Raw genomic sequence first — 12,032 nt, 5'->3', positions numbered from 1 at the left:
AATATAATTGTAAATTATTATTATGATTATTACCTAAAAAAAAAAAAATGTTCATTGTACATATATGTAAATATTTGAAAGAACAAAAAAAAAAAAAAAAAAAAAATTAACATCTGACTTCCATGGACTCAGAGGACTCATCACAGTATGTCCACACTCACTCTCTATCTCATGCAAAAAGATCATCAAACTGTGCTTTAAACTCATTCACAGTTTCAACCCTCACCACATGTGGGGGAAGGGGAGAGCAAAGGAGTTGATGGTTTTAATAGGTACGAATGACTTGATAGAACAAAGAGCACATCAGAATGGATATCAGAAGGCTTCTTAGATGGATAAAAGAGAATAGTGTGACAGGAAGAGTAGTAAGCATGTTGCCTAAGTACGACTGTGGTGAGATGAGGCAGAGAGCAAGGATTATGAATGATATATTGGCTGAAATGTGTGATGAGAGGGGAGTACAGTTTGTTAATGTGTGGAATAAGTTTGAAGGACGATGTGAACTGTATGGGTGCGATGGACTGCATTTGAATGGTTATGGTGTGAGTCGCTTGGAGAGACTGCTGCTAGAAGGTAGAGAAGTGAGTACAGAGTATGAATTAGATCAAGTGGGAAGTGATGTGGAAGAGCAGGAGAGATTGAAGAGATGGTTATGAATGAGGAAGTGAGTGGCATGAGTATGGAAAATGAGAGAACGGGTGTGCAAGATGAACAGGGAAACGGGGAGGCTCAGGGTGGACGTGTACACAGCGTGAGAAAGGTGGATGCTCCAAGAGGATGTAAGAGCATGTGTAGACAGGAAAGAAATGGGATGACCTGTGATCAACAGGAAAAAGTTGGAATAAATAGAAGAGGGTTCTAAAATGAATGAGCAGAAAGAGAAATGGCCCCAGTCGAGCATGGAGAGATCACATAGAATGAGTGGTATCAGTGAAACTAGCTGTAGGTCCAGAAATGAGCTGTTGTGTTTGTATACAAATGCTAGAAGTATAAGAAACAAGGCAGATGAAATGGTTGCACTAATTGCATCTGTTCACCCAAAGATTGTCAGAATAAGTGAGACATGGTTAGATGAGGACAACATCCTGACAGGAATAGAGATGGAAGGGCATGATGTGTTTCGTGAGGATAGAAGGGGTAAAAAGGGAGAGGGAGTGCTATTGATGATAGAGAAAGAGTTATGTCCATACAAAGTAGAGATGCAAGAGGGAAATAGTGCCAGTGGTTTTGAGGCAGTATGGTGTGAGATAGAGGTGAATGGAATGAAATACTTCGTTGGATGTTGTTATATATCTGGTAATGTGGATGGAAGTGATAATGAAATGTATAATCAAATTAGCCAAGGAAATAAGAAAAGAGTGATCATTATGGGTGATTTTAATTATGGCAGTATAGACTGGAATGATGAGATAGCAACTGGAAGTAAAGAAAATAAGTTTCTTTAGTTTTTGAGGGATAACTATCCCAGACAGTATGTAACAGAGGGCTCGTGAGGATTGAGGGTCTTGGATTTGATCATCTCATCAGAGGATTTAATTATAAATGAGGTGTCAAATCACGCACCAATTGGTGAGAGTGACCATGAGGTGATTACCTGGGTGGTTGCCAACAGTGTGAGGACCTCTGTGAGAAAAGGGTATATGTGGAACTACAAAGGGGGGTGATTATGAAGAGCTCAGGACACAGCTTGCAGGTGTAGCATGGAATGAGGAGTTAGCTGGAAAAAAGATCAATGCAGCTTGGGGAATTTTCAAAAACTATCTAGTATATGGAATGTTTAAATTTATTCCAAGGGTGAGAAGGTTAAATGAGGTAGGTGTGAAATGGATGAATAAAGAGATTAAGCATATAATACAAAGAAAAAAGGCATTATGGAGGCAGCATAAAAAAAGTGGAAATAACTAATTCCATGAGGACTAGAAAGACCAGGCAAGGTGGGTGACTTGGTTGGTGAGAGTAGCTAAAGAGAGGTATGAACAGCATGAAGCCAAAAAGAATCCTGAGGAGTTCTTTTGATATGTAGCCAGTAAAAGAAAGAATGATTATGGAAGGATGGCATTGATTGGAAAAAATAGTATAAAGACAGCTGCTGCAGAAAGTGTGGTGGAGATACTTAATGAGCAGTTCATAAAGGTCTTTCAATCTTGTGAATGTGACCTCATTGACAGATTGAAAGCAGTTGACGATGGGGAAGAGATACTGCCTGTAAGTGAACAAGAGGTGTATGGGAAGTTGAGCAAACTAGATGTTAATAAGGCTGTGGGGCTTGATAATATATCACTACGTATTCTGAAGAAATGTGCCAGGGAGTTGACGCCGGCCTTGACATATTTTTTTAATATGAGTTTTGCACTTGGTCACGTTCCTAAGGAGTGGAAGGAGGGAAATGTGCCACTTCATAAAGGAGGTGATAGAACTCAAGCATGAAACTATAGGCCTATTGTGGGTCAGCATTCACCTTATTATTACAATAAGGTGAATGCTTCCATGGACAGAGGAGAAGGATACACAGTAATATACTTAGATTTTGCAAAGGCTTTTGATAGATTGCTGCATGATAAGTTGATAGTCAAACTAGAGCAGATGGAGTTGGATATTAGAATGGTACATTGGATTGGAGACTGGCTATCTGATAGGTATCAACAAGTTGTGTATGGGGGAGCGATATCCAGAAAAAGGAAAGTTACTAGTGGTGTCCTCAAGGGTCTGTTTTAGGGCCATTGCTGTTTAACTTGTATATTAATGATATTGCTGAAGATTTGGATGTTGATATTCAGTTGTTTGCAGATGATGTAAAGTTGGGACAAACCATGAAGAGTAGTGAAGATGTTGTAGCCTTACAATAAGACTTGAATAAACTGAGTGATTGGGCACTGGAATGGGGATATGAGTTCAATGTTGCAAAATATAAGGTTTTAAAATTTGGAAAACAAAAATGCAATGCAGAATTTTGCTTAGTGAGGATATATTGTTGGAAGTGGAGGAAATAAGAGATCTAGGGGTGATAGTGGATAAGGATCTGAAATTTAATGGATGCATAACCAAAATTGTGAAGACAACACAAAGACTTCTGGGAATGATGCGGAGGACACTGACTTGTAGAAGTAGGGAGATTCTTGTTCCATTGTGTAAGGCTTTGATTCACCCTCACACCCTGTTTATACAGCTTTCAGGGATGGCCTCTAGTTGTACCCTTGTCTCCTTGTACTCTGAAAAATTTCCTCTACATTAATCTGGTGTTAATGTTAAACAGGTGTGTGACTTTCTGGAATGGGCTTTGAGACATATAGATCATGCATCCTCCTCATCCATTCAGGGATCTGTAGCCATGATGCCTTACAGACATACAGACATCATGGCTACAGATCCATTCTGACATCTTTACACATCTGATTGAATGGCTGGAGCTGGCCATTCAGCCATGTAAAATCAGCCCATCATGATTAGGCAGGTGGTCATAATTCAGTGTTTCTCTCTCTCTGTGTGTGTGCATGTGTGTGTGTGTGTGTGGGGGGGGTGAATGCATGCTTGTATGCATGTAAAGTTTCAATAACAGTAAAAGCATAAAAACCATCTGCTGATGTTATTTTTAACTTAGGTGTAATTAAATTAGATGATCCACATATAAGCACATATGCTAATATGTGCTATTTTCTCTTAGTTATTATTAGTTATTAAGTAAATTATAAGTGATTAAGGAATTATAATCTTGTTTTAATCTTTTATCCAAGTGTAAGAAAAGTGTGTGTGGGGGGGGGTGAATATGTTTATTGTGAAAATACTTCACATCCAAACTTTGTTAATCTTGACTAAAGGATTAAAACAGCCTAATTTCTTGTTCAATTATATTCTCTTAAATGAAACATTGAGTGTACGGAAATGATAAAAATTTTTTACATGACATGGTTATACCCCTCCCTTCTTCTCATGAAAGTAAATTTATAGACAGGTACCAGTAAGCCTTAAAGAGGTAGCAGCATCACAATCACACTATTTGTTCCTCTGAACAATGAGATAAGAGGTCTGATCATACAAGTGGCTGCAAATACTTATACAAATCTCTATAGGTAAGTGTGTAGTATGATCTCCACGATTCTACTAATACTGCAGTTAATACAAAACCAAACTGGTAACACACACCCTATTATATGGCCAGATTTATGTATAAGCTAGACAATTTCTACAGGTTAAGGCCTCACATCAAGTTTATTAAAGCTGATGCGAGGTTAAAACTTCAGGTTTATTAAACTGAAAATTGACTCTGTAGGACAGGTCTCTTAAAAGTTATAGTTTAAGTCCACAGCAACCTTAAATCTGGGCCTGGCCTGATCTTACTTGACCACAGAATTATGAAACAAGTGTAATCAAAGTGGTAGCATGATTAGCTATATAGTAGCTAGCATGATTAGCATATTAGGTACCATGAAGCTGCATCTTACAATGTAGCTAGTTTTTCTTCCTCATATAATTTCATTTTATAAATATGGTCAGTCTTTACAATGAAATCTGATGGAGATGGTGCTGTACTGTTGTCTGGACTGAAACCATTAGTCATAAAACCTGATGACCTGCCCTACACTGATATTTTGAAACTTCCCTACACCAATTCCATGTAAGATGGTTCTCAGAGCACTTTTATAGTATGAATTTCTGGCACAGATCATAAAAAAAAGGGGTGTAGTAAAATCGATGTATGAAGGAGAGAACTATCTCTCCTTCTAAGGAAAATAAACAAGTATCTAGGCTTAAACAAGTATACAATTTTTTTTCAATTGAAGGTAAATTAGCTGATCTCATACAGAGGTGGCAGGGTTTTTTCTCCTGGAAACATCATCATCATCATCATCAAATTCCTGCCATGTACCCTCAAGGGGTGTACAGGATATGATAGTCCTACATGAAAAATTTACATCATTACTAACTTCCTATCTATAATTTTCCTCCAAATCAGTCTGTTACTTGACAACACTTCAACATTATCAGATCTTATATTTCTATAATCTAAGGCACTTTTGTACCGTATCAATCCACCTATATCTTGGTCTTACTCTGGGTCGTTTTCTGCCAACCTAGCAGAGAACACTTGTTTTGCTAATCTTTCCTCACCCATTCTGTTTAAGTGATCATACCACCTATGATTAGCTCTGCTAACGCATTCCTGGATACTGACAATGTCAAGTTCTTACCTAATATTATTATTATTACCACCCCAAGTCCTCATGGAGTCAAAGACTCATCTGGGACTCATCACTTATATCCTCATTTGAAATATATGATATTGCCATTGATGCCATCTGTTCACATCTAAAATCTTTCTCAGGACTCTCATATCTGTGGTCTCTAGTCTTTGGTCAAGTGTTTTACTTCTGACCCAGCTCTCAGATCCATAAGTTAAAACTGGTTTGAAAACTGTCTTGTATACAGCTAATTTAGTGTTCCGACTAATTTCTCTCTTATTCCACATGAATTTATTCAATTGACTTCCTACCATACCAGCTTTGTTGATTCTGTTGTCTATTTCCACATTTAAATAGCTACTTAATTTAATATATTTAATATTAATTTAATAATAATTTAATTTAATAGCTACTACTACATTTCAGCTACTTAGGCACTAAAAATCGTGCCTAAGTAGCTGAAATGTTTTACTTGTTCCACAGGTTCTCCATTCACAACACAGTTGACATTTTCAATGATTCTGCCTATTTTCATTGTCTTTGTCTTTTATTGCTGACCTTCATACCATATCTATTACAACAGTTATTCAATTTAGTCAGAGAATCTTGCAGACTTGTAGCGGATTTATTTAGAAGTATAACATCGTCCGCATAAAGCAAAGAGCTGACATTAACATCTCCAATTTTGATATCAGGTTTAATACCACTTTCCTTCATAATGTGATCCATATAGATAATGAATAACAGAGGGGATAATGTACATCCTTGTCTCACACCAGATTTAACATTAAACCATCTTCCTGTACTTCCTTCAATTCTAACTGCTGACTTACAACTCAAATAAAGACTAAGTATTGCTTGATATAATGCCCCATTGACACCATATAAATGCAGCATATCGAAAAGCTACTCTCTTGGCACCTTGTCATATGCCTTTTCCAAATCGACAAAACTTAAATACAGATCTTTGTTATATTCCCATGATTTCTCCACTATTTGTTGTAAAGTGAAGATCTGAATCTGACAGCCTCTATTTGACCTGAACCAGCTTGTTATTCACCAAGCTTTTCTTCCACCATTCTTCTCAACTGTTTCTCAAGTATACTTGCATATAGGGACCAGGAGATGGTTAGACAGTTAAGTTTGACAAGTGCAAGAAGAATGATTGTTATGGGAGATTTTAACTACAGTAGTATAAATTGGAGAGAGGAAGATGCATGTAGCAATAGGGGGAATGGAATTTCTAGAATTCTTGAAGGACAAATATCTTAGGCAACATGTAACAGAGAGAACAAGAGGTTCAAGAGTTTTGGATTTGGTTATAGCATCAGAAGAGTTGATAATAACTGAGATGACATCTCTCCCACCAGTTTGAGAGAGTGACTATATGGTTTTGACTTGGAAAATGAATAGACATGCAGGAGTATCAAAGAGACAGGAACTTATGTGGAATTCTAAAGCAGGTGATTATAATAGTCTTAGACGTCAACTTCGGGAAGTTTCATGGAGGAAGGAATTGGAAGGCCAGGATATCATTAGTGCATGGGAAATTGTGAAAGAATATTTGTTATCAGCAATGGTAAGTTGTATACAACGAGTGAAGAAGAGGACACAATTTGGAGTAAAGTAGATGACAAACAATATTAAACAGGAACTGCATGCAAAAAGGAGACTATAGAAGAGATATAAGGAGACAGGTGAAGAGAAGATGCATGAAGAATATAAGACACAGGCCAGAAGAGTGACTAGTGTGGTAAGGAAAGCAAAACTGGAATATGAGAGGAGATTGGCCCTAAGATCCAAAGAAAATCCTACAGAATTTTTTAGCTATGTGGCCAGTAAGAGGAGAAATGACTGTGGAAGAATGATATTGTAGGATAAAAATGGGAATACAGTGACTGATGCAGAGGACATAGTGGAATTGTTCAATGAACACTTTATTGGATTATTTCATCCTAGAGGAGTCAGTTTTAATGCTAGAGGGTTAGGGTAAGTTCGAGGTTTAGAAGTACAGGAGGAGAGTGTGTTTCAGATACTGAGTACTCTGGATGTCAGTAAAGCTTTGGAACTGGATGGTATTTCACCACGAGTTTTGAGAGAATGTGCTAGGGAACTGACAGTGTCTTTAACCTGGCTTTTCAGTGAAAGTCTGGCTGTGGGAAAGGTGCCCAAGGAATGGAAGGAAGGTAAGATAGTGCCATTGCATAAAACTTTGGTAACAGACTGGAAGTGTCTAACTATAGGGCAGTTTGTGTGGCTTCATTAGTTGATAAGATCTTGGAGAAGAATATAAAGTCTGTCATCACTCATCGAGAGGAGGTCCCCCCCCTCCAAGAAACACAATGTCTATCATACCACTCCTTAAACTCATTGACCATTCTCACTCTCACCACTCCATCAGGCAATGCATTCCACCGTTCAACCACCCTCCATGCAAAGAAACTACTCCTCACCCTCTTGCTCACAGTTTCCTTTCGTAACTTCCAGGGATGGCCTCTTGTCATCACTCCTTCCTGCTGTTCAACCAAGCGAAAGAACTCCCCAGTGTCAACCCTATAACCACCTCTCAACAGTTTAAAAGTCTCAATCATATCACCTATCCTTCTTCTATCCACCAAACTCTGCAGTCCACATTCCTTCAGCCGATTCTCATAACCAAAACTGTACAGTCACGAAACCATCTTTGTATCCTTTCCACAGTTAATTTATCCCCTTCAAATCCTGGGGACCAAATCTGAGAATAATAGTCCAAGTGTGGTCTGATCAGGGTCTTATACAACGGAATGATAACTGTTTTATCTCTGCAGGTCAGTGTCCTTCTCATTATTGCAGCAGTCCTCTATTTTCAGTTGCTTATACTAACATCTAAGCAGCAAACATCTATTCTGAGTATTGATTACTCAACAGAGCCATGTAGAAAATTTACTTTCAAGTTAAAGGCTTTTAAGATCTTTTTCTTCATGAATTATGAGTTATAAATTATTGAGAGTTCTCTTATGAAAAGTGCATAAGCATGAGCCACTTTGATAATCTGGGGATCTATCAAAACTAAAGGTAGGGTTATGATTTTATGAGTGAAAGTGAACTTGTTTACATATTATTATTATTATTATTATTATTACGGGCGACTCCAGAGAGTCCTTAGACTCATCGAGGTAGGCCCTAAACATCATGTCCATCACAACTATACGACATTCTCACAGTATCTATCATACCTTGCCTTGAACTCACTCACCATCATAGCACCCACAACAGACTCTGGCAGCTTATTCCACTCATTTACCACTCTAAAAGTAAAGAATCCAGCTCTAACACCCCTGCTAACCACACTCTTGCCCAGCTTCCATAGGTATCCCCTATTTCTCCGATCACCAGTCCTGATCTCAAAAATATCCTCTGAAATAATCCTATAGAAACCCTTTAGCAATTTGAATGTCTCAATCATATCTCCCCTTTTCTGCCTATCAACTAATTTCTGCAACCCACAAATCTTCAACCTGTTCTCATATGGTTCATTCCATAGACCCGCTATCATCTTAGTCACTCGCCTCTGGATCCACTCCACCTTCTCCCCATCAAGAAGGAACCTAGGTGACCAAATCTGGGCACAATAGTCAAGATGAGGTCTTATCAAGGCTCAGTACAGAGGTACAATAACTTGCTTGTCTCTGCTCGTCAAGGTATTTTTCAACAACCATGTGAGTTGATGAGCTGATTTAGCTACTTTTGCAATGTGCCCCCTATTCATCTCCCTATCCACCAACACTCCCAAGTTCCTGGCCTCATCAATCTCCTGGAGTACAGTTTCACCAATGCGGTATACTTCTGCTAATCTTTGCATATATAAATGTTCAAATAATTTTGAGAATATGTGCTTATAAAATAATGAAATGATAGCTAATGTTATGTCATTTTGAAATCTATTAATTCTGCAATGAAGCTCATTCTATCTTCTGTTAACACTTTGTCATACTCGTCTCTGCTCCGTTGATAGTTAGTGCAGTAAACCAACTTACTGATATCAAATATATATATCTAAATACTTTTGAGAATAAAATGTATGCTACTTCTATTTCATACATAATATACTCTACAAAAAATTTATGATTTGTTAAATGTTTATAGAAATAATATTGTTCCATTTTCAGATAAATGAATTTTTTGCTGTATTGGCCACAACACTTCTTCTTTCTGTCCCTTTCTATTTAATATTTGAAGCTCCATTCGTTAGGCTAGAAAAATTATGGTTTCCAAAATCAGAAGCTAAACTGCAAAATGCCATGGGAGAAGCAACTGAAAAGTGTGATAAACCAGGTGCTACAGTATCAGAAGAATTTGTGTATAAATCAAATAATAACACAAATAATGATGCAAATAGTATAAAAGTAGTCTAAAGGCAGTTTTTAAAACTGATACCTACAAATGCATAATAGGAGCTGTGAAAATTTTAATTAACTCAACTTGTGTTAAAATTTTTTCTATGGATTGACTGAGATGAATAATTAATTGGAATTTTATACATAACAATGAGCAAATGTGTGGCAAAGCAGATTTTCATAATATATATTTGCATTTTTTTGCATTATGTCAGACAATGTAAATGTAATGTAATTAGTCTTTCAATTATATGCTCATATGTCTAAATATATTTTGTATTTTTTTACTCAAATATATGTAGGATGGCTATTTTATTTATTTATTTATTATTATTATCCTAAGACCCCCATGGAGTAAAAGACTCATCTAGGAGGTCCCTTTATCATACACACAGCTCATCATATCTTGCCTTAAACACATTCAAATTCTCTGCAGACACCACATTCTTAGTCAATGAATTCCAATCATTCACATTTCTCCATGCAAAAAATCCTGCTTTTCACTCCTTTACTCGCGTCCTCCTTATACAGCTTCCAGGGATGGCCTCTTATTTTCTCCCAATCTCCCATGTGATTGGGAGAAAATATCTATTCTATCATATCATCCTACTTTCCAGAGATCAGAGACTAGTTTGTTCAACCGCTTCTGGACCCTATTCAACATCTTTTCATCCTTTTGAAAACCAGGTAACCAAATCTGTGTACAGTGATACCATAATCTCCTTACTTCTACAAGTGACTGTTCCCTGCATCATTCCAAGAATTCGTTGTGTTGTTCTCGCAGTTTTGGTAACATGTCCTCTAAATTATAGATCCTTATACACTATCACCCCAAAATCTCTTATTTCCTCCATCTCTAACAATATATCCAAACTTAGCATAAATTCTGCATCATATCTTTGTTTCCCAAATTTTAAAACCTTACATTTTGCAACATTGAACTGGGATGGCTCATTGAACTGGTATCCTCACTCTTTGTAAGTTTTTGAGTTTCCTGACGTTTAACATCCATGTTTTGCTACTATATGTTGATATAGGGAGAGTGCACTGATTAAAACTTTCCCTTTTTAGGCATAGTGGTAATAGGCTGTTGAATATCAACGGTGATTTTTTAATTGCTTTCTAGCAAAATGCTGTTCATCTTTAGATCTCCTCTATGGTATTTTGATAAATTGACATCTGTCATCCTAAATATATGCAATGATTCACTTTTTCAGTTTCATCATCATTAATTTTTATTATTTCTAGTTGCACACAGCTATTGAACATAACTTGGGGTTCTTTAAGTTTTATTTTTAAGGCAGCTGTTTTCCTAGAAATTTTAGATCCTTATATATATTTGGAGTTCATAGATGTGAGTCTGTATTCATGTGAACTATTCACTGAATGTTTTGGAAGAAATATTCAAGATTTCATCTTGAATATTTCTTCCAAAACATTCAGTGAATAGTTTTGGGGATATTGTGTCACCTTCTTTAGGCCTCTCTGCATTTCCACACCGGAGATGTTTCCATGAAAAAATGAATTGTTGCTGTCATTGGCATATGCTGATTTGATAATCTCTGTGTGTGGCTCCTCCACTTTCTGATTTCATAGTGCCCTAAGTACTGCACAAGTTTTTACCAAATCATAGGCTTTCTCATAATCAATAAAACCAAGACATAATGGGAGTTGGTATTAATTACGCTGTTCAGTAATTGGTTTTATGACTTGAATATGGTCCACTGTGCTAGAGCCACTTAGTAGTGGCTTTAACAATCTTTGGCAAGGTTGAGACAAAAAAAAAAAAAAAAAAAAGAAGAAAAAAAAAACATTGTTGGCCCCAAGTTATTTTGTAAATGCCTTGTAAATCACATTTTTTGTATATCAGGAGAAGGTAGCCTTTTTCTACCTTTGGTACACATAATTTTTCTTCAGACATAGGCAAAAAGTTTGGCCAAGATTTGTAGATCACTGCAAACTTTCCAAAATTTTCCATTGAGCTTTCAGATGTGATTGGAAAAATATGATAATACAGAATTAAGAAGGAGAACAACAATAATGAATGGCATGATAGCAAGGATGTGTCGAAGGAGCGGTCTGGAATATGTAGATATTTAGAGTGCCTTTGAGGATAAGAGAAAGAACTGTATGCAAGAGAAAATGGATTGCATTTGTACATGGAAGGGCATAGGCATCTGGAGAGAAATGTTGTTCTTGGGACAAGTAAGAGTGTTAAGCCAGGGAAACTACAGTTGCCAGGGTGGATGGTAGCAGGGGTGGTCTCTTGTGGAGATAGGAAAATGTATGATATATTGTGGTCAAGTGAAGTTCAGAGGGATTAATAATGAATACAGAAATGGTGACAGTACATTGATGTTTCTTTATATGATAATGCCAAGAATATCAGGAATAAAATGAGTGAGTTAGTGGCATTGATAACTTCAGCCTGTCCTAAGATTATTGGAATCAGTAAAACATATTTGACAGAAAATGTCTT

General features: G+C 36.9%; 1 protein-coding gene across 1 annotated transcript in view; it reads left to right on the top strand.

Annotated features, from left to right (window-relative positions):
• The window catches only part of LOC150110649 (O-acyltransferase like protein-like), a 91,869-nt gene extending 82,257 nt beyond the window's left edge, over positions 1 to 9,612 (top strand). The window contains exon 8 of the mRNA XM_090395500.1: positions 9,326 to 9,612. Within this exon, the coding sequence (XP_090251626.1) occupies positions 9,326 to 9,571 (246 nt within the window). The 3' untranslated portion in view covers positions 9,572 to 9,612. The remainder of the gene's footprint in view (positions 1 to 9,325) is intronic.
• Positions 9,613 to 12,032: the final 2,420 nt, after the last annotated feature.

The sequence above is a fragment of the Typopeltis vanoorti genome, chromosome 1 (assembly GCF_054136105.1).
Source record: "Typopeltis vanoorti isolate ZY-2024b chromosome 1, IOZ_Tvanoo_1.0, whole genome shotgun sequence".
NCBI classification, from domain to species: Eukaryota; Metazoa; Arthropoda; class Arachnida; order Uropygi; family Thelyphonidae; genus Typopeltis; species Typopeltis vanoorti.
Note: the sequence above shows the minus strand (reverse complement) of the source record. Positions and strands in the feature narration are given on the sequence as shown.